Source organism: Pteronotus mesoamericanus, unplaced genomic scaffold, assembly GCF_021234165.1.
Source record: "Pteronotus mesoamericanus isolate MK-2021 breed Mesoamerican mustached bat unplaced genomic scaffold, CSHL_Meso_final contig_169, whole genome shotgun sequence".
Taxonomy (NCBI): domain Eukaryota; kingdom Metazoa; phylum Chordata; class Mammalia; order Chiroptera; family Mormoopidae; genus Pteronotus; species Pteronotus mesoamericanus.
This window is the reverse complement of record NW_026555068.1, coordinates 1,324,741-1,349,935: the sequence shown is the minus strand read 5'-3', so window position 1 is coordinate 1,349,935 and position 25,195 is coordinate 1,324,741. Positions and strand designations below refer to the sequence as shown.

The window sequence follows — 25,195 nt, the reverse complement described above, 5'->3', positions numbered from 1 at the left end:
CATGTAATATATTGTCTGATGTTAATATAAGAAAAACATTGGATAAGATGTGAATATTCAGTGGCTCTAAGATGTCTGTGGCCTTTCTGTTATTTGCATTGTTGTTGGACTTCTTTGAACCCTAAATTTATAAATATTCATTTAAGTCTGATTAATTTTGGGAAGGTTCTCTTTAATTTATTCTAAATCATATATTTCATCATATAAATCATAAAAATTTGATAGTTTAGGCAACTGCATTCTGTGTTTGATGCTTATATAATTAAAGTTTGGGTATTTTTGTTTCTTCAGTTTTTAAGCAAGTTAATTTTTCTGTAATCTGTATAATGAGTTATTACTGGGTTATAAAATTGAATTTTTTTAAGTTTATGTATAGTTAATGCTAAATAGTTCTATGTGAGCTTTATAACTACTCATTTAATAGTTTATTAAATATTTGCATAAGGAATTGCTACTTTCTAGAATCAAAAGAAAGAACAAAATATGAATAAATAGGTAAAAATTATAAAAAGGGAACCAAATAGAAATTGTGGAGTTGAAAAGTACAATAACTGAAATGAAAAAAAAAATTACTCATGGGGCTTAACAGTAGATTCAAACCAGAAGAAGAAAATAAGTGATTTGAAAATAGACCGATTAAGATTATCCAGTATGAGGAATAGGGAAAAAAAAAAAAAAAGGAAAAGAAATGAAAAGAGCCAATGAGACCTGTGGCACTTAAATTTGATGAAAAACATTATTCTACACATTCAGAGACCTCAACAGACTCAAGGTAGGATAAACTCAAAAGTATGATAAACTCAAGAAGATCCACAAAAAGGCACTCTACAATCAAACTAGAAAGACAGAGAAAATTTTGAATCAAGTTGAGGAAAAACTCATCATATAGAAAGGATTCTCTATTATGCTGACAGCTGATTTCTCATAGAAACCATGGAAACCAGAAGGCAGTAGGATGATACATTCAAGATACTGAGAGAAAAAGGCTATCATTCAGGAATTTTATATTCTGCAAAAAACTCTTTCAAAAGTAGTGAAGGAGATATGAAGATATTTCCAGGTCAGTAAAAGCTGAGAGAATTCCTAGAAACAGAATCTCAAAACTGACTAATGAATAAATAGAAAATCTGAATAGACATATAAAAAGTAAAGAAATTGAACCAATAATCTAAAAAACTTAGCAATAAGGAAGAGCCCTGAATCAGATGGCTTCACTAGTGAATTGTAGTAAATATTCAAAGAAGTAACCTTAATCCTTCTTAAACTCTTTCAAGAAAGTAGAAGAGGAAGAAACAATTCTTAGCTCCTTTAATGAGGCTAGTGTCACTCTAATACCAAAGCCAGACAAAGACAATACAACAGAAGGAAACTACAGACTATTATTCCTTATGTGTATATATGCAAAAATCATCATGAAAAACTGAAAACTGTACACCATAACCAAGAGAGATTTATCCCAAGAATGTAAGTGTAGTTCAGCATAATCAAAAATAATATAATGTACCGTATTAATAAAATTAAGGGAAAAAGTACATGATCAACTCAATTGTCGCAGAAAAAGCCTGTGAAATTCAGTAGTCTTTCATGTTAAAAACATTCAAAAGAGGAAAAGAAGTGAACTTTCTGCCCTACTGTAAAGGGCATCTATCGTACTTAATGGAGAAAGAATGTATGCTTTCTCTCTAAGATCAGGAACAAGGCAGGGTATCCATTTTTACTGCTTCAGTATTATACTGGATATTCTAGCTAGGGCAATTAGGTAAGGTAAACAATTAAAAGACAAAGACATCCAGATTGGAAAGCAAGTACAATCATTTCTCTTTGCAGATGACATGATCTTACATATAGAAAACTTAAGTATCTACAATATATATCTAAAACTAGTTTGCCAGATTAACTGGTATAAGATCAGTATACAAAAATCAGTTGTATTGTTATATGCTTGCAATAAACAACCTAAATATGAAATGAGGAAAACAACTTCATGTACAATGGCATCAAAGCCAATAAAATACTTAGGAAAAAATTTAACCAAGGAAGTGCAAGACTTGTACACTAAAACCTATGAAACAGTGTTGAAAGAAGTGAAAGAAGACCTAAATGAAAAATTTTGTGACTTTAGAATTAATGTAATCTCTATCAAAATAATAGTGGCCTTTTTTGCAGACATGGAAAAGATGATTCTCAAATTGATAGTCAAAATACTAAAAAAAAAAGTTGAAAGACACTTTCTAGTTTTAAAACATATTAAAATGTAAAGTAATCAGAACAATATGGTACTTATTGTACCATAAGTATAGACTGGTAGATCAACAGAGTAGAAAGGTTAGTCCAGAAACAAATTCATTCATATTTGTTGAATTGGTTTTTAATAAATGTCCAAGCCCACTCAATGAAGAAAGAATTGTCTTTTCAACAAATTGTGCCAAGCCAACTGGATATCTACGCTAAAAGAATGAATTAGGACCTCAATTGCATTCCATATATAAAAATTAACTCAAAATAGATCATACTCCTAAAGCTATAAAACTTTTAGAAATAAACATAGGTATGAATCTTTGTGACTAGATTAGGCAATGGTTTTTAGATATGTAACCAAGAGCATGAGCAACAGTAGAAAACAATTTGATTTTATAATAAGCAAAAACTTATGTACATCAAAGTACACAAGAAAGTAAAAAGACAACTTACAGTATAGGAGAAAATACTTACAAATCACATAGATGGTAGGGTCTAGTATCCAGAATATGCAAAGAATTATTATTACTTGACCAAAAAATAAACCCCCCAAAAAACAAATGGATAAACAACCAAATATAAAAATAGCAAAGTACTTGTAGATATTTTTCCAAAAGAGATATACAAATGGCCAATAAGCACAGGAAAAGATTGTGATCATCATCAGTCCTTGGGGAAATGTAAATCAAACCACAGTTTGATACCACAACAGATTCACTGGGATGGTATTTGAACAAAGAGTTAAATGTTGGTGAGGGTTTGGAGAAATTGGAACCCTCATCCACTGCTGGTGGGAATATAGGATGGTAGCCGCTGAGGAAAACAGTTTGGCAGTTCCTCAAAAAGGTAAATATAGACTCAGCAGTTCTAGGTATATACTCAAGAGAAATGAAAACATACATTCATTAAAAAATATGAATATTCATAGCATCATTATTCATAATCGTAACAGTCAAGAAGTAGAAACAACACCAATGGTCATCAGCTGATGAGTGGGTAAGCAAAGTGTATATCCGTACAATGGACTATTATTCAGCCTTAAAAAGGAATGAAATTCCATGTGCTGCAACATGGATGAATCCTAAGAATATTAGGCTAAGGTAACTATGTAAGACAGGTCACATGTTGTATAATTTCATTTACATGAAATATGCAGAATAGGCAGATTCACAGAAACAAAGTAAATTAGTGTTGGCTCGGTTGTGGGGGAAAGGGATAGAGGAGACTGCAGCTTAATGGGATAGAGTTTCTCTGTGGGTGGTGAGAATGTTCTGGAATTAGGCAGTGGTGACATTTGCACAATTATACTAAAAAAGAGAATAATACTAAAAACTGCTGTATTACACATTTTAAAGTAGTTAAAATGGTGACTTTTACATTATGTGACAGGGTACAGCTACATCTGGCTCCTAAGATTAAACTTTATGGTTCATTTGCTCAGTCTTCTGCCTCATTCAGTTGCTGGTTTAGAGAGTTCCATGCTATCTGCCACGTAGTCACCGTACCCTAAGTAGAACTCAGTGGTTTTGAACCTGCATATCCCTCTGGCTGCACTTAGGAACCTTGTAGGGAGGTTTAACACAAGCTGTGATTTCCAAATCTCCACGGTGTTTGTGATAATGCAGCAATGCTTGAGCTGGTATGCCCACCCTCTGATCCCTTTAGTACCAGTCAGACTTGAGTGGGACATGTGCAGAGTGTGTCCTGAAGGTGACATGTGTTGGTGGTGAGAAAATGGAGAGGAGTTCAGAGAGCCTCCTTCTACCACACCAGCAGTCCTCTGTAGGATATTTTCTTGGGAGTTTTTCTGTGAGGGAAGAAATATTTAATAGTCAATTAAGAACAGAAAACAGTGCATACTGGAGAAATTCTAAAGTAAAGAACTTCTTTTATCTAGTGTTTCCAATCTTATTAATTGAGTAATAGGTGTGTTTTTATTAATATTCAATGACAAGGGTTATTGGCTATTTTAAGGTATGTGCGACAACTTAACTATAATGTGAATATGTTTTCTATTGGTGACAGTCACAGGAACTCTGGTTTGCTATCCAAAAGAAAAGCTAAATTTCAGATGGAGGATAGTGCTAATAAAGGTGTAATTACCTTCCCTCCAAGTTCACAGACCGCTCTGCATTCTGTGCCTCTGACCCCAGGTCAAGAAACCCCTCAGAACGAAACAAGAAAAGTGAACTGGTCATGACACCGTGGAACGGAGCTAGTGTTCTGTAGAGTTAACACAAGTATGCAGGTGAACATCCATCTCTAGGTTTCCTGCCTCAGTTGGTGGAATGCCAGTCACATGTGAGGCTGCCCTTATCTGTTTTTGTCAGGATTCTTGGACCCTCTTACTCTATGACCCAGCTGTGCCGCTCCTCAGTGAGAGCCTCTCCTGCATTAGGCTCTATATGATGGCTATTCAGAGCTCACTTTAGGTGTGAAGTGGATTTGTGGCTGCTGTTCTTCCATGAAGCTCTTTCAAATGCCCAAGGTTACCTGTATCCAGGAAAAGCTTTCTCTCCCTCTTCTGCTGCTGAGTGATGCTCAGTGTCCTACCTTCGCTGTCTCTGGGTTTGGCTTATTTGCAACTCAATGCTGAGTTTTATCTGAACTAAAAACTTCCAGGTTGCCTCTGAGCTTTGCTATTTTTGGTGTGGCATTATTAAAATTTGCCTCTGGATCCAGTGGTTCGCATTTTACTCTTAACTATAAAAAAAGATAGGATTCCCTAGCCCAATGGGACTGGTGTCCAACTTTTATTTTAATTTTTTTTGTATTATAATGAAATGCAAAGGCAGGCAAAAATAGAAGGCTGTAAGAATTTACAGATACCCGGAATGATTAATGTAGAAAGTACTTTCAACATTTGGGGATAGGTTTTTTAATTATTTCTGACTTTTAAAAGGTAGCCCTGTGGAAGAACCCCCCCCCCCCAAATTTTTATTAGGTTTTTTAGTAGCTCATAGGGGTTCTCTCTGTGATAATCTGAGTGAGATAAACAAATATGTCAGTATGTTCAAGGTAAAAACAAGATAGCTCAGTGTTAATTTATTTTTTGCCTTTTGGATTTGGCAGTGCTGTAAAGGATAGGGGCCCCAAGTAGGAGTAGGAAAGGAAGGGAAAAGTTAAAAGTAAACTCTTGTTCAAAACTTGAAAATGTTCAAACTTACTTCACATGTTTACTTAAATGCACTGATAATCTGCATCCTTGAATTGGTAAGCAGGTGAACTCTAGATAATGCAGGGATTGATTTTGGAAATATCTGTTTCTGGATTCATTCAGCTTTCATTATTTTACTTATATATTTTTGCTGGTAATTATTGAAATTTAAAAGTTTCCCATATAAATATTTTATTGTTATGGTACTTTTGTGTGCCACCACGGAAGTAATATAATTCAGCAGGTTACCTCGTCAATTCCCCTTGCACCCCCTCCTCTGGTTCAGCGCCATTGTCGCTTCTCTAGGTGTGGATCTTTTGGTATTCTTCTGCAGGATTGACAGATTGAAGCTGGGGTCTTTTGTGGTCTGTATTAATGGATCTGATTTTTAGAAAAGTTGCTAAGAAAATTACCCTCTTCATTTCTGTTTTTAGTTGGGAGGCCTTGGCATTTGTCCAACAGTTAATGAGAAATCGTGGTACAATTATGTTTTATTTTTTCCCTCAGTTCTTTCTGTGTTTGACATAATGCTGAAAATTAAAGAACCTTGAATGGAAAATGCATCAATAAAATAAAAGCATATTGCAGTTACATTCTGACCTTGATTTTTCCACTATAACTCTATATTTTTCACAGGATTAATTAAATTCTAAGATGTACCTATTTCTCTCAGAGCTTCTAGATGTTTGCTAGTGGAGTAATTGCCTGCTACTTTGCCCTCAGATGAAGTGATGCTTTCATAACTTCTAAAGAAGACAGAATTGTCTGAGGTTTTTATCTTTTAAATTAAAATTTTTTATTGTTCATACTGATAAAAATCCTGATGCACTCTAACTCTTAGGATTAATTAGTGTGTTGTCTGTACAAACTAGCTCTTCTAAGTGAATAATAGATAAATGCAATTTATATGCAATTAATCTAATCTGTCGAATGGCAAGCTGCAGAGCAGTCATAGCCTGGTGACTGAGTAACCCTTCAGATTAGTGCTCCTGGTGGGCTTATAACATGTTTTTATTTCTATCAAGGATAATCAAAGTATATGTTAAGGTGATGATGGTCTCATTATAGGAGTACTGTTTACCCTCAAAGCAGTCACTAATTATGTGTTTAAAATTAGAAAGAGAATAAAATTAAAAACTAAACATAAAGATCAATAATTACTTTAGTAATTTAAGTTAGTACCTAATGTTAAGAAATTTGAATTGAAAATAAATATAGTGATCTCATCATAAAAATATTGGCATTCATTTATTTTAAAGATTTTATGTATTTTTATAGAGAAGGGAAAGGAGAGAAACATCGATGTGTGATAAACATTGATTGGTTGCCTCTCGCCACACCCCCAAAAGGGGATCTGGCCCTGCTACCCAGGCATGTGCCCTGACTGGGAATCGAGCTGATGAACTTAAGGTTTGCAGGACAACGCCCAACCCATTGAGCCACACCAGTTAGGACATTTATTTAAATACCTACTTATAAATGAGACTGTATATAATTGACACCTTCTAGCCCTAACTTACAAGGATCAAATATAAGACCTTGACATCATTAAATATTTTGTTTTCTTAAATATTTATCCTTGGTATTAGATTCATATGAACAGAAGAAACATCTTTGTTAGTTGGTTGCCCTGGGAAAATGATGTCACTAAAAAAATTCTTATTGGTACCATATGTTTACTCATTGGCTTGAATCACTTAATTCTTTTGAATATTTTTTTCTCATTTTAAAATATTTGTGCAATTAAAATTTTTGAGAATATAAACAGCAGGAAAGTTAGTAATTTCATCATAAACCAATAACTATTTTTATATGTCCCGTTTTTCTAGTGCATTCCTGTATATTTCTATGTGTCATACCATGCATAGTATTTTATGAACTTTTTTTACATGAAGTAAATAATTAAACTAATTTCATGCCATTAAGTATTATTATTTTATACCAAGTCTTCTTAAAATGTGATCTCTGAAGCTCCTGAGTAGTGCATAAAATTATGTATTTTGTGGATATATGCATTTTCCTAGGAAGAAGATTTGTACTTTTCATCATTCTCAAAAGGATTTGTGATTGTTAAGAACAAACTTTATTTTTAAATGACTTCATGTTAATGTTTTATAATATATTAAATATTTCCTTGCTTTTAGATATTTAGGTAGTATAATGTGCTCTGACCAAAAATATTTTAACACCGTAATGTAAGAATAATATTCAGAATTTCATCTATATTCACAAGTGAAACTTGCCTGTAGTTTCTGCTTTGGGTATTTTACCAGGTTTTGAGTTGAATTATACTGGATTCATAAAATAAAGGCTAGTATTCTGTACATTTTTCTGTGATTTAGAATACTCTAACATAAGAATGGTAACTTACAAAAAAGTAGACCCTCAATTTGTTTTCATTATACTTCTGTTTTAAAAGTCTGGGTTTTAAATGCCTCATTGATAACATCTAAACACACTGCTCTTTTTAGAGTCTCTCCCTTCTCTTTTCTTGGGTTAATTTTGGTTATTAAATTTTGTTAGAAAACCATTAATTTTATATTGCTATATAGATACTAAGTATATTTTTAAAATGCTTTAAATACTTTTTATATCTGGAGACACACCTTCCTAGTCAGGGCTGTGTGTTGTTCCTCTATTTATGATTTGGAATTCATGTAAGAATCACCAAAAAGGGGCTTTAGGTATGTTATGACTTAAATGGATTTTAGTTTGCCTGGGGAATCAAGCCACCATGCATAATGCAGTGCTGAGCTTCCAACCATCCACCTTCCAGTTGAAAATACTGTCAAGTACTGAGGTCGCAGTTCAAATGTCATTCCTCCCTAAAAGTTACTAGGACTTCTTAGAGAACTGACTGATTTTAGGTTGGGAGGAGAAGTGAACAAGATGAGCCTAGAACCCTTGCAAACCAGAAGCGAGGAAGACAACTCAGATGAAGTCTGAAGGATGCAGGACCCAGCTTGAAGAGATGCTCCCATCATTCCAGAATGGGAATCATGGAGTGCCAACAAGGATAGTAATTAATGAATTGAAACACGAGATGTACTTAAATTCATATTCATGATAATCAAACAAAGAGCTAATTAGTCACCATTGGAGGATGGTAAAGACATTATCAAATATCTCCTCTTGATCTCTTGATATAGTCAAATTCCGCGCCCCCTCCCCCCCTCGCCCCGGTAATCTATTGATACAGTTGTAATGGTACTTTCTGATGAGGTTTCTCCAGCTCAGAGAAAAGGATGGTGTATTAAGTAAAAGGGGCAGACCTGGCCATTAAAAAGAAAATTCTGCCCTGGCTGGTGTGGCTCAGTTTGTTGGGCATTGTCTTGCAAGCTGAAAGGTTGCTGGTTTGATTTTGGATTCAAATCAGTCCCTGGTTGGGACGTGTGAAGGCAACCAATCAATGTTTCTCTCACATCACTGTTTCTCTCCATCTTTCCCTCCCTTTCTCTCAAAAACAAAACAATACAAAACAAAAAAAGTGCCTTTTTTCCTTGTGCCAGCAGTTAGTTTAAAAAATAAATAATATTAAAGAGAAATTTCTGTCTAGAAAGAAACACAGACCCTGTATGTCATACTATATCCAAGATAATGTCTAAAGGGAAGAAAGAGCTAAGTAAAAATAACACAGTCAGAATACTGAAAGAAAATAAGTGTAATGTAGGAATGGGAAAATCTTAGGACAATGGGAAACTCAGAAGCCATAAAGGAATTTACTTATAAAACAGAAAATTAGAACAAAACATAAACATGGAACATACCATAAACAATGGCAAATAATTCTTGGAAAAATTAAATTTGTAATACCTAGTGATTCACATACAGTCACTATCCCTAATATAACAAAGAATCTGCTGGTAAGAAAAAGGCAATAAAAAGAGATCAAGGATAAAATCAAGTGACAATCAGCATTGTGAAAACATGCCCAACTTCCTTTGTTGTCAGAAAAATTGTAGTATAAGTAATCATGATTTTACCTAACTGATTGGCAAAATCTAAAATGATCAAGGATGCAGAATATTGAGTATCCTGCTGTCAGGAATTTCAATCGATAAAGCTATTTGGAAAGGAAATTTGACATTATCTATAAATTAAATATTTGACTCAGCAGTTCTGCTATTAGAAGTTGAGTTTATAGAAATGAAAGCACAAGTCTGTTAGGATATTTGACTGAAAAATGAGAATGGCCTTGTTAGAATAGCAAACTGGAAGCCATAGCAGTTTAGTTTTCTCCTTTCCATTCCATGTTCTTTTCTGATGTCAGCCTTCAGGCTGATAGGTGGAGAATGCAAAGGTGAGAAGCACAGTAGATGGGGGAGAAGCTTCTGAGCCTCAGTGGTTCTGGGGAGAGCTAACAAGAGAAAGTCAATTCCATTTAGTGGACTGGTGTTGGCCGTTCCCCTACATCATGGTCTGCATGTAGCTGACAGCGTGAGCAGAGTACAGTAGCTTGAGCACCTCTGTGTTCCAGACTTGGGGGCTCTTCAAGAGAGCCTATGGAGGGCTGGCCCACTGGTCGAAGGAGACACAGCTGAGTAGATGGACATAACAGGTGGAAAAACTATGAAGCAGGTATGAATTGAATATTCAAACAGGTCTAGAAATTGGTATGTTTTTACTAAGGAGTGAAGCAGGTTTGGCATCCCTCACGCTTAGATCGTCAGTGGTGCACAGCAGAAGCTATCATTTCATAATGAAGATCAAAAGTTCAATAAAGAGCTTAACTTGTTCTCTTGTTCTCATTATACTTTGCTTTTAAAAGTCGGGAATATGTGGTTATGTTTAGAGAGATCTATCCAAAATGCTTTTTAAAACAAGTTTTAGTATATACATGTTAAGTTTCCCTGTATCTGGAGAACTTTGCTTTCTAGAATAACGTTCTTTGATGTTGCTGTTAGATGATATTTTATTATACATACTATTTTTTAATGTTTCGATGCCTCTTTGTTTTCAGTTTTTTGTAGCATCAGATCCAACTGTTAAAACAGATCGACTGTGGCATGACAAGTATACTTTAAGGAAATCGATGATTCCTTCATTTATCACAATGGATCAATCTAGGAAGGTAGGGTTAGAAGAAATTTTTTTGGATTTTGATGTTTTAATGCTTTGTCTACCTGGATTATGTGACAAAATCTTCCGTTAAAATTTTGTTGCATTTTAGGATTAATATTCTTGAGGTGAAGTATATGATACTCGGATACATCAACATACTAATATGTATTTATTAATAACATTTAAGTTTCCAGAATTCACTCCATACCATCCCATATATTCTTGTTTTGTTATTTAGTTATTAATCAATAGTTAATTTGTTTCTTATGAATTTTGTAGTTGGATGATTGATTTTAATTTTATGTAAAGGTGACTCTAGGATATTTTCTTTTTTTAGGTCCTTTTGATAGGAAAATCAATAAATTTCCTACACCAGGTTTGTCATGACCAGACGCCCACTACAAAGATGATAGCTGTGACCAAGTGTGCAGAATCGCCCCAAGATGGTATGATGATGGCGGCGGCGGTGGTGGTGATGGGTGGTGATGGGTGGTGATGGGTGGGATGGGTGTGATGGGTGTGATCGCAGTGATGGGTGGGATGGGTGGTGATGGGTGGGATGGGTGGTGATGGGTGGGATGGGTGTGATGGGTGTGATCGCAGTGATGGGTGGGATGGGTGGTGATGGGTGGGATGGGTGTGATGGGTGTGATCGCAGTGATGGGTGGGATGGGTGGTGATGGGTGTGATGGGTGGGATGGGTGGTGATGGGTGGGATGGGTGTGATGGGTGGGATGGGTGGGATGGGTGGGATGGGTGGTGATGGGTGGGATGGGTGGTGATGGGTGGGATGGGTGGGATGGGTGGGACGGCTGTGATGGCAGTGATGGTGGCAGTGGGGACAGCGATGATGACGGTGGTAGCAATGATATGTATTGCTTGAAGTATTTTTCATTCAACAGGACACATTTTCTAAATTACCGAAAAATATGTTCATACACAGTGTGATGTTTATTCAATGTCTATTACTGTGAAAACTTAGAATTCCCCTTTTTATACAGTTAAATAATAAGTGTTGGAATAGGAATAGGTATAGCTGTTTTACTCTTATTCGTATTACTTTTTAAATGTACTGATAGTATGCCGAAATAAGAATATAAAGGAAGAAGCGTTGCTAACCATACTTTGGATCTTAGAAGCTTGTCTGGAAATCAGCAAGGATTTACAAGTATTTATTGTTTTCAAATGCTGCATAAATTTCTGCCTGCATTAAATGATTTATGGTTATTTCTCATTCACTGCTATTTTCTTTTCTATTATTTCCATTTGTTGCCTGTCCCAGCCTCAACAATTTCATGATATTTTGTATGTGGCTGACTTAACATGTATTTTGTATGTGGCTGACTTAACGTGTATGTCTTATCTATATTTGCTGTTTAGATTGTCATCTTCTTTCATTCACATTTACTTTGCATATGACATTGTGCTAGCTATGGGGAGATAATACGAAGTCACCATGGCTGTGCCTTTCTTCAGTTTATAATCTAGGTAGGGCAATAAGATGTGCAATAGAATGATGTGCGAAATTAAGGCATGATATAGATCACTTTATGGACCTATATAGAACACCAGAATTTACTTGTATAACCAAAACTTTGTATCCTTTGACCTCTACCTTCCCATTTCCTCTTACCCCTGGCTCTTGTAACCACCATTCTACTGTCTGCTTCTATGAGTTTTAACTATTTTAGATCTCACATATAAATGATACCATACAGTATTTGTCTTCTATGTCTGGCTAATTTCATTTAGCATAATGTCCTGCAGGGTCAAGAATGTTGCCACAAATGGTAGAATTGCCCGTTTTTTAAGGTTAACTGATACTCGTTGTATGTATATACCACATTTTCTTTACCCATTCATCTGCCAGTGGTCATTTAGATTGTTTCCATCTCTTGGCTATTGTAAATAAGGTTACAGTGAACATGGAGTGTAGGTATCTCTTGGAGATCCTGATTTCAATTCTTTTGGATAAATACCCAAAAATGAAATTGTTAGATCTATGGTAATTTTGTTTTTAACTTTTCGAGGAACCTCCATATTATTTTCCATATGACTGGGTCACTTTACATTTCTGCCAGTGGTGCACAAGGATTCTCTTTTCTCTACATTTTCACCAACATTTGTAATTTCTTATCTTTCTGATAATAGCCATTCTTGCAGTTGTAGATTTAATCTCACTGTGGTTTGATTTGCATTTTCCTGATGATTCATCATGTTGAACATCAATTTGTGTACCTGTTAGCCCAATGTGATTTTCAATATCTGAGAGGACTCACTAGAGGGAATTTCCAGAATGTATTGGAAATACTGTACTGAAAATCCATACAAGGTCAGGGCCAATTGTAGAGATTTAGGAAGCACCTGTAATTACCACAGTGGTTTTCAGGGCTAAGGAGAGGGCTCCATGGCCCAGCGATAGCTTCAGCTGTCAGACACCTTTCCCTTTCACCCCTCCAGCCTGCGTCCCCAAGGGCATTTATTTTTTTTAAAAAATTATTATTATTTTTTAATCCTCATTGGAGGATATGTTTTTATTGAGAGAGAGAAAAACAGCAATGCGAAAAACACTGATCAGTTGCCTCCCATACACGCCCTGACTGGAAATTGAACCCACAACCTTTTGGTGTACAGGACAATGCTCCAACCAGTGGAGCCACCTTGCCAGGGCTCCAAGGACATTTAACACACACAACTTTGTATACACATTTCAGGGATCCATAGACCCTAGGTTAGTTCCTAGAACAGGAGAGAGAGATGATTCCAGTACAGATTTTTGAAAAATACTTACGATTAAGAGGAAGGAAAAGCAAGAAGAGCCAGGAGGAGAGTTGTATTGATAGATTTTGACTTTTCCTTAGTGGCTAGAGAAGATGACCGACCTGAGAAATGTGTGCCCATGCTCGCTGTGGAGACCTACAGGCAGGGATTGTGCTGTTGTGGGGAAACAACATTATAAAGCAGCTAATCAGTGCCTGGCATGCAGCATCCTCTACAGAGATGGCTGCTTCTGTTAAATTACTGCCACTACTGTTTGTCAGTTACAGCGACTGCTGCTGTGCCTGTGGTCCTCTCCACTGCTACAGTCTGCAGAACAAGCTGGTTTCTTTTTGTGTTTGTTTTTTTGCTCTTAAGCTTTATAATATGGTTGGGAAGATAAAAGATGTAAATCCTGAAGGGCTGCTAATAACAAAAAACAACAATGGAAGAAGTCAAATTTATGTTTCTTACATGTGAAAAATTTTGAAGATGTAAAAGTGCAACTAAAGAATAAGGAGTAAACTTTGACAAATAGGAACATGAGAAATGCCTAAATTGTTAAGGAACAAGAATGTACAGAGGAGCTCTGGATCGTATGTCTTCTGATAGGCCACTGTGGGCTCAAATTGGTTAATTTTAAACCTGTTCTTTAGAATGAAAATCCTTAATGACTCAAACAGTGATACAGTAAAAACATCTCTGGGAGAAGATATTTACATTTTTAAAACTACATAAATGAACAGAAATATACACCCTCACTCCCAACTAAAATAGGCACAGCTCACTGAGTAGTGTCCTCTTGTTGTTGCATCATCAGACTTCCCCTTCTGTAGAATGTAGGCCACATTTTACTCACTTGTGAACACCCTGGTTTTCCCGTATTAATGTGTAATTGAAAGTGGCAATACTAAAATAGGTTTTTCTTTTTTTGTTTAATTTTCTTTTTTATTAAAGATTTTCCGTATTTTTTTTTATAGAGAGGGGAAGGGAGGGAGGAAATAAGAGAAACATCAGTGTGTGGTTGCCTCTTGCATGCCCCCTACTGGGGACTTGCCCGCAACCCAGACATGGGCCCTGACTGGGAATTGATCCTGTGCGGTGGCCCTTTGCTTTGCAGGCCAGCACTCAATCCACTGAGCCACACCAGCCAGGGCCTAAAATAGGTTTTTCTTAATGGGCCTGTTATTCTAAAGAACAAACAAGAAACAATTCTAAAGTCTTCTGTTATTTTCATATTGGTAACTGAGGTAGTGAAGACTTAAACTGGACTGTAAAGACTTTGCCTCTTCTTGCTTAACCCTGAACATGTGTTCTACCTTTTTTGAATCTTAGTTTCTCAACATGGCTAGTGCAAGTGTTATGGTTTTTAAATAAAATCAGATATTTAGATATAAACGGTTTTGTGATGTAAATTAGTATTTAAAAGCTCTATTAACTTTTACATGCTTTTTTTTTTTTTTTTTCAGTATTAAGCTATGGAAATACTTTTTTTGTTTTCCTTTTTTTCAATGTTAGTCAGGTTTCTTTGTTGATGGCAATCTGCTCTTATTACATGTCCCCCGGAAAATCTTCAAATCTTTCCCTAGAGCTTACTCTCTGATGCTCCGATGCAACTGCATGACAACAGTATCTAACCTTTACCCTGAGTTTCACAATTCATTCACAAAGCTCATTACCTATGCTATTTTGGTTTCTTCTTGAAACTAATTTTGAAAATGTCTTATAGGTATGCGCAGGTAATTCAACACTGACCCACTCTATTCTTTGCATTTTTGACCAAGTATTTTGGTGAGAGTTGAGTTAGTTACATTGTAGAAAGTAATTTGAACTTGAAATCTGTGAAGTGATGGATAGTGCTGTTAGGGGTTTCTCCCGTAGGTCACAATGCAGATATCTGCTTTAAATCCAGCCAGACATCATCATTTTCATTTTTGTGGGCTCTGGAGTCTGGTGTGGTGTCTTGACCATGCATATGACCTGTTTGGGCTGCCACTAATGCCATTTTCAGGCATTGGCAGTGACTTTTGTACAATACATGTGTGCCTTCAGTTTTTCCTTTGTTAAAATACAAATTATGTATGTTTGTGTACTTTTTTTCTTTTGTTCTCTACAGCTGCAGATTTATTCACAGATTTGGAAAATGCCTTTCAGGGGAAAATTGATGCAGCTTATTTTGAGACCAGCAAATATCTATTGGACGTTCTCAATAAAAAGTATAGCTTGCTGGACCACATGCAGGCCATGAGGCGGTACTTGCTTCTCGGTCAAGGAGACTTCATAAGGCACTTAATGGATTTGCTCAAGTATGAAAACTATTTGGATTTTTATAAATATATGGTAGATTTCAACATGATAGAGAGTTTTACACTTTTTGTTTAAAGAATAAATAGTATTAGATGAAAATTGTTGAATTCTTTCACAACGTATCTGTAAGATAAAATCGGAAAAGAAAATTGTCATATTTGTCATGTTAAAGTCTCTAATTTTCCTTGCTCTGTGCTTTGCTCTCAGGAGAAGCTGTGCACTTTATGAACACTGTAGCACCAGCAGTCTAGTGTGAGAGGAACACACAGCACCGTCACAGCTTGCTTAGCTTTACTTTGAAAGTAGTCCTAAAAACAAAATGTGTTTTAAAACTGAACTTTTTAGTTTACATTGCTTCTTGTTTTAAAAATAACTAAAAAAACAATAATTACTACTCTTTTTATTTTGTTCCATGACATTAATTAAATGCGTGTCCTTTCCCTTCATCCATAGAGATGCAGATAGCTGTGTACCAGAGCCAGTCATGCTCCTGGCTCTAGAGTAGACAGTTAGACCATCCGGATACAGTGTGGGGCTCCCAGGCAGCACTGGTGAGAGTGAGCGTGCTGAGCGTGGGCCACGCGTGGGACTAGTGATTGTCACTCAGGTGTATAAGAATGAAAATTCTTTTTCTAGTGATCTTTTTAGGACACTTGAAAATGGTACATTACCTTTCAATCATATCTGTGCTAATCAAGTGAGTATTTTGGACCTCTGGTCCTTGGACTTCAATGCATCAGAATCTCTTAGCGAGCTTGTTGAAGTAGATCAGTGAACCCACCCATAGCGTCTGATTCTGTAGATCGGGGGTAGAGTCCAAGAATGTGCATTTCTAACAAGGGCCCAGCTGAAGGCGGTGCTGCTGGTGGGAGGACTACGCTGTGAGAACCCCTATTTCGGTCACAAGCTCCTTTAGCTCCACCTCTAACTAGAAATCAGTCTCCAGTATGAAAAAGTTTCTGGGGCATATATGACAATAACTGACCTACATACTCATGGGTAATGCTCTTTGATTAATTAGCTCATGAAATGTTGATTATCTGCTAAACACAAATGCTTTGTGATTGATTATACTTGCTGAAGTAGCATGTCTGCACTCTATGTAGGGAAGGGGTTTGCTAGTTAGTTAAATACTGGTCATGAGGTCAATGCCTGTTGGAAGTGTGAGTGACGATGAATTTTTAAAGGAGAAATGTTCTTTACGTGCCAGAGGGCTAAAATGGGATTACATGTGAGCATGTGGGATGAGCAGACCGATAGGTGTGCAGGTTGACCAGGTAGAGATTAGCAAGGCGTTTCTTACAGTTTAAAGTTAAAGCAAAATTTAGAGGACCATGGCAACATTACAGATCAGATCAGTTAGCTGGCTTAACATATTAAAACCTTGTGATAGGTTTCAATATGTAGAGCATCTCAGATTTGGTATTAAGTGAAAAATGTATTTTTTCCCAAAGGCATGTTTTAAGTCTCCAGTCTTTAAGTGGAATGTCATCAGTGTCTCACATTGCCTCAGATTTATTTGAATGAAGCTTAAGCCCCTTTTCGCCTGTGTTTGCCTGATGTTTTGCTGCCCTGAAGGCCTGCAGTTGACAGACTTTACATGCATACCTGCGGGTGATTGGCTGTGTTCTTAGCTTGATCAGCTCTTGGTCACAGAAATGTTGGCTTCATATTTAGAAACCCAGATACTAGTGCCCCTTCAGGAATGTTTACTGATAATGCGGTGGTTTTTAGCCTTTAGAATCATGACATCCATCCATCTGATTGTTTCAATTTAATAAAGACCCCTGTTCCCATTGGATATATAGGAAATTACTGTAGGCTGCTCTTAAGTTGGAAAACTTTATTTGTTAACGTGTATGACACATGTAAATATTTGCAATTTAAGCTGTATTAAAATTAATTTATTTTTTGAGATTTTTAAGAAGATGCTTTACTTCCCCAAATACTTGGTGAATCCTATTTATAGTTCATTCTGTGAATGTTTTGTTACCATGTTATATTGGTTCCATTTGTCTTTAGTTTTTATAATTTGAACTCTTTTTATAATTTTAAGTTTCTACACAGCTCATTAAGAATTCAAGTAACATTTTCTTTTTCTTTTTAAAAAATCTGTTAAGACCAGAACTTGCCCGTCCAGCTACGACTTTGTATCAGCACAACTTGACTGGCATTCTCGAAACTGCTGTCCGAGCCACCAACGCCCAGTTTGACAGTCCTGAGATTCTCAAAAGACTGGATGTGAGGCTGCTGGAGGTACTGCAAGTGTGGGTTCTGTGCAATCTACACGGAGTAGTGACCTCTTGCTGAGACCCACACATTCCCCGTAATGGTTCCCATGTTGTTTAAGGCACATCCAGTCTAGTGGGTAAGAGTTATTACTGAAAGATTAGACAGCCTGAGTTTGAATCCTGCTCCGTCACCTTATGATGTCATCTTTGACGAGCCACTGCACATCTATACCACACTAGGTCTCAGTTCTCACCTTATGAAGGGGGTCCCTCACACGGCTGTACGGCAGAGAGCATGCAACACTTGTTACAGTGCTGGTGGCCCATCATTGATGCCTAGTTAATTGTAGGTCCTGTTAATGGCAACATTGATAGGAGGCACAGAGATGTATATAATAATAATAATAGTATTTATTAAAATAGATTTTTTAGTTTCAGTTTGATAGACATTTCTTAGGGGAATGAGTATCATAAACCTCAGACATCATTTGCTTAGTTGTGATGAAGGACCATTAGCAGAACCTGTTGAGGTTTTTTGTTTTTTGTTTTTTAATGCTGATTTTTAAGGATTTTGAACATAGAAGGCAGTGGGGTTTTGTTTTAAAGAAATGGGGATGAATTTTCAACACATTTTATAATATTCATTTAGAAAGATTTCATTCTTTCCAGACTATTTGTAGCATACCTGCTGTGTGCCTGTCTCACATGCTCAGTGCTGAGGATCCAGGAGGTGATGGAAAGATGCAGTTCTCTGTTCTCATGTAGCTAACACTCAAAACTATTGAGCAGTTTTTAAAAATTGGGCTTTGTTTTATTGCCTTTTCTTTGAGGATTTGACAAGTTCTTCAGCATTAAGCTTAACTCTGGTGGTGGAAAGTCCCGCAGTTGTTTGTTTTTGCTCCTAGGTGTCTCCAGGTGACACTGGCTGGGATGTCTTCAGCCTGGATTACCATGTTGACGGACCCATTGCAACTGTAAGATCATTCCGGGTGTTGTTATGATAGTCACAGCTATTTAGATTGTTCAGCATTTTGTTGTTTTAGAATTGACTTTCTTCTACAAGAACTTCTAATTAAAGAGATCACGTGACATCTGTGATATACCCAGTGAATGAATACTTAAGACAAAATTGTGTGTATTTTAAATAATCATTTAGGAGTGGTGAAATCCTGTATTACTGATATTTTAAAAATTCTCAACATTTGTTTTATCACAGGTTTCAGCAAGTATTTAATAAATGGACTATTCATTTTGTTCATTATTCCTAGACTGTACCAACTAACTGAGGATAATTTTAAAGAAACTATAAATGTATTTTAGGGGAGTTGTGTGTTTTTTACTTAGATAAAATTTGATGTTTTGTATTCATTTCAACTGATGAGAAATTAGCTGTATGATTGTTTATAGCGCTTTTAACATGCGTAAAAGAAAGTACTCTTTCTTTTAACAGTTACCAGATCATAAAAGATTGACCAGTAGAGTTGTCTTTTTTGCACCTGCAATTAAAATGCCCCTTCTTAATTTTTTCTTTTTTCAGACTTGCATAAATTCTTCTTTTTTTAAAAAGATTTTATTTATTTATTTTTAGAGAGAGGGTAAGAGGGAGAAAGAGAGGGAGAGAAACATCAATGTGTGGTTGCCTCTCGTCATCCCCCTACTGGGGAACTGGCCTACAATCCAGGCACTGACTGGGACTTGAACCAGCGACCCTTTGGTTTAGAGGCCAGCACTCAATCCACTGAGCCACACCAGCCAGGGCAAGATTTGCATAAAATTCTTCTTTATCAAGATACCTCTTTGAACTTATTTCAGTCATTTTTATATCTGTAATATTGAGAAAGGACATTCATTTTTTTTAATTATTGAAAAAAATATTCTGTTAAGAAGTAATGTAATTTGGGTTTAAAATTTCTCCTTAGCAGTTCTTGCAGAGTTTTGACTCCATGGCTGTTCCTGCCTCTCAAGGTATAAGTCAATCTCCTTCTAGAATACTTTCATCAAAGCCAAATTCTCCCTCTTTTCACTTTCAAGCTGACAAATTTGTCATTGACAGATGCCTGTGTTGTGTCTACTGTGAAAAGGTAGCTACTGGTGCAGTTCTTTTTACAAATGAGCTGCCAACGTTTAAACTTTGCCAGATCAAATCTATCATATTTTAAATACGTTAATGACTGCTCTCAAATTTAATTTTTGGTCAAATTCAAATTAGTTTTTTCACCTTCTTTTTTTGTTTTTTCCTAAGTTTTATTTCTTAAAAAAGATACATAATTGAATTCTATTTAAATATCAACCTCATAACAATAATTTTTATAGTTTAGCAAGACATACTTCAAAAGTGATAACTTTACCTAACAGATGCAAATTTGGACATTTTGAAAATTTATCTTCATAGTTTAAGAATTCAAACTTGTCTTTTCAGAGTAAACAATAGGCTATTAAAATATTTAAAAGATAAATACCCTGACCAAAACTATAAATCAGTAGTTAAACGGATTTTTGCAACCGATCATAAATCTCAAACTCCACATTTTAAACATACTTATTTTTTTAGTGAGACATCTAAGGATTGGGCAGGCCAAGGAATGAAATGTTAGTTTTTTCACTTTTGACATATATCCTAAACAGTTTTAAATAATTTTAATATACAAAACAGGATATTTTAACAAATTATTAAATTAGAGGTTTTCATATTACCTAATTTGTTAATATTGTATACATTATTTTTTTATAGTGTAAAAGACACCATAGTAAAATCAGTTGTATAGATTACTTCACAAAATGTTCGTGCCTTGAGTGATCCATGAACTGAAAATGGTCTTAATATTAATACCATATTATTTCATAATATTACAGCTCTTACTAGGGAGTATCAAAGTTACTATATTACATACCTTGTGTATAAATGATTGATCATGCAGTATCATATTTTAAAAATTTCAGATTTTTGAAAACTCTAGTAGAAAGAGTCAAAGGAAGTTTGTATTATACATTTGTTTTAAAAACAAATTTATGGCCAATAGGTGCTGACTCCAGTGGGTTGGTGGTACAAACTGGTGGACTGAATTGGGAAGGAGAAAGGGATCTCATAATTGATCAGCAAGATCTGCCAGAGACATCATGTGGGAAATGATCTCTTTCACATCTAGTCTTTGCCATTCCAGTCTTAGGGTTAGTTTATGTCATGAGTTGGTATATATTCAGCTAAATGACTTTTCCTATAGCCATATTATTGTGCAACTGCAGGTGTTCAGGCTAATATTAGAAACTGAAGTAATTTTTAACTATCAGAGGTTAAATTTTATGCAATTTTATACAGAAGTTAAAAAAAGAAAAAAAAACAGGACTATTGCATTTAAAAGTATACTTTTAGAGTCAAATTTTGGGAGAAAATGGATTTTCTCCTTTTTCCCTGTTAAATTTAATTTACGTATTATCTATTCCCTTTCTGTTCTCATTAATTGAGATTGTCATTTTGTACAGAATTTAGTTATAATAGGTACATATCTTATTAGTTATATAATTATATCTTATATAACATATGTAATTTTAGCTTTTTATTAACTCTGTGAAGAAAGATGTGGAAAGATTATTTTTAATCTTCTGACAATGGGCAGGATAAAATCCATTTATTTCTGTCATTGATCTCCCGGTGTTAGAGGTGTTAGACAAGTGTCAGAAGCTTACTTGCTTAATTTTATCTGAACTTTATTCTACACTAGGCAATGAACGGAAAGAACATGTAAATCACAAAACTAAGATGCTGGAGGACGTTTTCCTCTATATAAATGCAGTGGAACAGGAGTGTTTCTTCTTAAACAGTTAATATTTCTAGAGAATTATTATTAAACTGAATTTTTGTAAATCAGGTCATGTTAACTGTATTCCAGGAGCTTGGTACTTAAAGGAGTCCTTTAAGATACTGTATAGCAAGGAATCCTTTAATTTATTAGTAAAATTATTTAACTTGGTCACTTCATGTAAATAGTTGCTAGAATGTTAGTAGTGTAATCAGCTCAGCAAAATAGATAATCTCCAAAACATTTGTGGTTGGTGTTTGAGTTCCTTCAAAGCAGCTCCTAAGCACCCCTTTTCAGACAGCATCATCAGGATTGAGCATCTACCCAAAACTGGCACAAAAAGGTCATACAGAATAAACAGATAGTCCTTGTAACAGGTGAAAAGTTCTAAGAATATATGACAAGGTAAAATATTCTACAATTAAATGCTGAAATGTAAAGGTCAAGCAGTTAAACATTTAAGTGTTTGAAGTGGTGAGACCAGGGAGAGGTGGGGCCTCTGTCCTGAGGGACAGGTGGGAGGTGGGCGGAGGAGAATGATGGACAGGCTAGGACCTTGGTGTGAGTCCAGGCCTGAGGGCGTGAGCAAACAAAGCTGCACTCAAGAGTGAGAAGCAAACTCTGCAGGAGCAGAGCCTAGACCTGCTGCTGAGTGCTCAGGCCCTGCTTGGACCGGCTGTTTTCAATAACACATGTACATGGATTCTCTGTAAACGAGGTCATTTTAAATGTGCTTCAGGCATTAGAAAGGGATGAAAACGTGCTCGTGTCTGTACTGCACACACATTCGTGTCAGGAAAGTGTTTCGCTAAAATCTGCAGAAAACCCTGTTCCCTTTATGCGTGGGACATACACTAGAAAATTATTTATGATTTATCTAACATTCGAATTTAACTGGATTTCCTGTGTTTTTATTTGCTAAATCTGGGCACTACAGGAGGGAGTTAAGCATAGAAAGCAGGCCACGCCTGATTCCTCCCACAGAGCTCACCCTCCCTGGTTGAGAAACTGCTGTCTATTTGCAGTGAAATTGTCCTCAAAAAGCAGTAAGTTCAAGTGTTAAAATAACCGAGAGGCCTGTTTCCAAACTAGATTCTCCTAGGCCTGCCTTCCCTGAGATTCACTGGCCCACATATCCTTCAGGTGAGCTGGGGTAGAAAACACTGCTATATGTTTGGGCTTGTTGCTAAGATTCCACCTCTTAGACCAGTATTAAGCTAGGTTTAAAAATCCCAGTACACCATTTACTAGCTATGTGACCTTACTTAGGCTTCTGTCTCCCTATTTGTAAAATTGGCATAAAAATATCTCCCTTCTATGATTGTGGATTTATTTGGCATGCGGCTTTGCGCATTAAAACGTCATTATAGTTGTTACATAATAATACTTTCCTAAAATGCACCATATTAGTTGCTTGTATACAACTTAGAATCTGTTGGAATTGATTGTGTATTCTCTGGCTTTTTTGTTAAAAAAAAGAAAAAATTACTGAGACCTGTACTGGGAGAATCCTTTTGTCACGGATTGTCTTCTGTTTTTTGTAGGTGTTTACTCGAGAATGTATGAGCCACTACTTAAGAGTATTTAACTTCCTTTGGAGGGCCAAGCGTATGGAATATATCCTTACTGACATACGAAAGGGACATATGTGCAACGCGAAGCTCCTGAGAAACATGCCAGGTAAACACCCCTCAGAAGGCAGGCAGGGTGACCGCGTGCCCAGCCGGTGTGTGCTTCCCAGCAGCTTAGCAAAAACGAAAGTGCACTTAAAAGTAATTGTACTGAAAAGTGATTCAGTTTGTGCTTTTGGATTCGGCTTTTGTGATAAGGTTCATTTTTAATACTACTTATCTTGGCTTCAGTGCAAATCAGAAAAAAAGATTGAGTCACATTTGATTTTTTTAGACCATAAAGTTTATTTTAAAATCACATTTGTTTTCCACTATGGTGTTCATAGGTGTACTTCAGTTTTTTAAAAAAATTACTTTTAAGGAAACAAAACTTTAATAAAATAAATGGCCATTTACATTCACTTAGTGTTTTAATTAAAGTCATACTGTTTTGTTTTACTGTCAGTATGAATCACTTTACTGTTTTGTTTTGGTTCATGAACCAGGAGATAGAAATATTTTATAATATTATTTTACAATTTAAAAGCTATAGTAAAAATTCTCATGTCAGGTCCTCAAAGTTTATTTTAATGTTATAAATATTGAGTGATTTCAATTATGAAAAATTTTGAAATCTTTACTGGTATACTGAATTTGAATTTGCTTAAAACCACTAAGGAAATATTTCAACAAGTATGTCTCTAAAGAAGAACTATTATACTTTAATCATTTAATTGGTGAAAGTAATTATTTAAAAAGGAGCAGTTGTTTGAAGAAAGGTGTACGTGATCTCTGCTTGCTTCCTAGGTCAAGGCTGGTCCTTGAGCAGCTCCCAAAGTCCCAGAAAAGTGGTACCCCAGAAGGCTGGGCGCCTTAGGGGGTAGTTGTCTGTGTGATGACATACAGAATTGGCAGTGTTTACTTACTGTCCCTGTTTTCTCTGTTCCCAGCAGGTCTCTTCCAATAGATCATGATACTCATGCTTTTGGCCAGCTTGCTTTGGACTCATTTTATAGAAAATTAATCATAGGGATCCTCTGAAAAATAGCTGAGGTGGAAGTGAGGGGGACATTTTCTTTTAAATACTGTAATGGTTGTGAACAGTTAATACTGCCTTCAACATCCACTTTCTAGTAAGTGTGGGTTGACTAGCACGTGGGTGCCTCTGGAAGGAGACAGGAGAAGGAGTTAGTTGTGGAGAGAAACTCACACTGTCTCCCAGCTCTGCATCTGTTAACCGTTCCCCATTTTCTCATGCTTTCTCTCCTGGTGTGTCACAGGATTACTCACTTACTTCACTGAGTGTGCACTTGCAGGTTATTCTGTTTGCCTGCAATTCTCCTTCTCTGCATTTTTTTTTAATATTGTTGAGTAGAGCGGTTCTCAGCTGTCACTTCTCTGTGTGCCGGCATCTTTCGTATTGTCTGATTTAGATCAATTCAGTGTGATGCAAATACTTTGTCATTGTATCACTCTTCTCCTTTCAAAGTAAGCATCAGTATTATGTTTAGCCCTGGGAAATTTGAGCTCTGTAACAATTTTAAATATTAGCTGGTTGTGATACATTTTTCTGATTTGAATATCAACTTAGCAATGTCTATATGAATTTGCTTTTCTCTTCTATTGAATAGTCAGCAATGAGCTACCTAAAAATAACTAATATATTTGTTTGATTAATTTTCTGTGTATGGGAAAAATATATATCTTTTATGAAATTAATAACTTGAATTTTACTTGATTCTATTATATGGACTTTGGTTTCAACTTCCCTCACTAAGTCTTTTTCCCTGTCATTAAAACTTCTAAAATATTTTTAATAGTATATTTTCTCACATGTACATATTTTAGTTTTTCTTTTTGGTTGAATGTGTAGTTCCTTTTTATTTTTTTTAACTCTTTTTCCACTAATATAAATAATGCCATAGCTGTCTCTGAATATTTCTTTAGAATAGATAAATTGGAAATGGAATTGCTGGGTTAAGAGGTATGAATTTTAATTTTCCTTTATATTTGCTAATACCTGGTGTTTATATTTTA

General features: G+C 35.8%; 1 protein-coding gene across 2 annotated transcripts in view; it reads left to right on the top strand.

Moving 5' to 3' along the window:
- Window positions 1-25,195, top strand: part of TUBGCP3 (tubulin gamma complex component 3) — an 88,666-nt gene that overhangs the window by 38,727 nt on the left and 24,744 nt on the right. For both annotated transcript variants that reach the window (XM_054565863.1, XM_054565862.1), the window contains exons 12-17: window positions 10,356-10,466; window positions 10,794-10,902; window positions 15,330-15,519; window positions 17,641-17,776; window positions 18,657-18,725; window positions 23,093-23,228. In XM_054565863.1, the coding sequence (XP_054421838.1) occupies window positions 10,356-10,466; window positions 10,794-10,902; window positions 15,330-15,519; window positions 17,641-17,776; window positions 18,657-18,725; window positions 23,093-23,228 (751 nt within the window). The remainder of the gene's footprint in view (window positions 1-10,355; window positions 10,467-10,793; window positions 10,903-15,329; window positions 15,520-17,640; window positions 17,777-18,656; window positions 18,726-23,092; window positions 23,229-25,195) is intronic.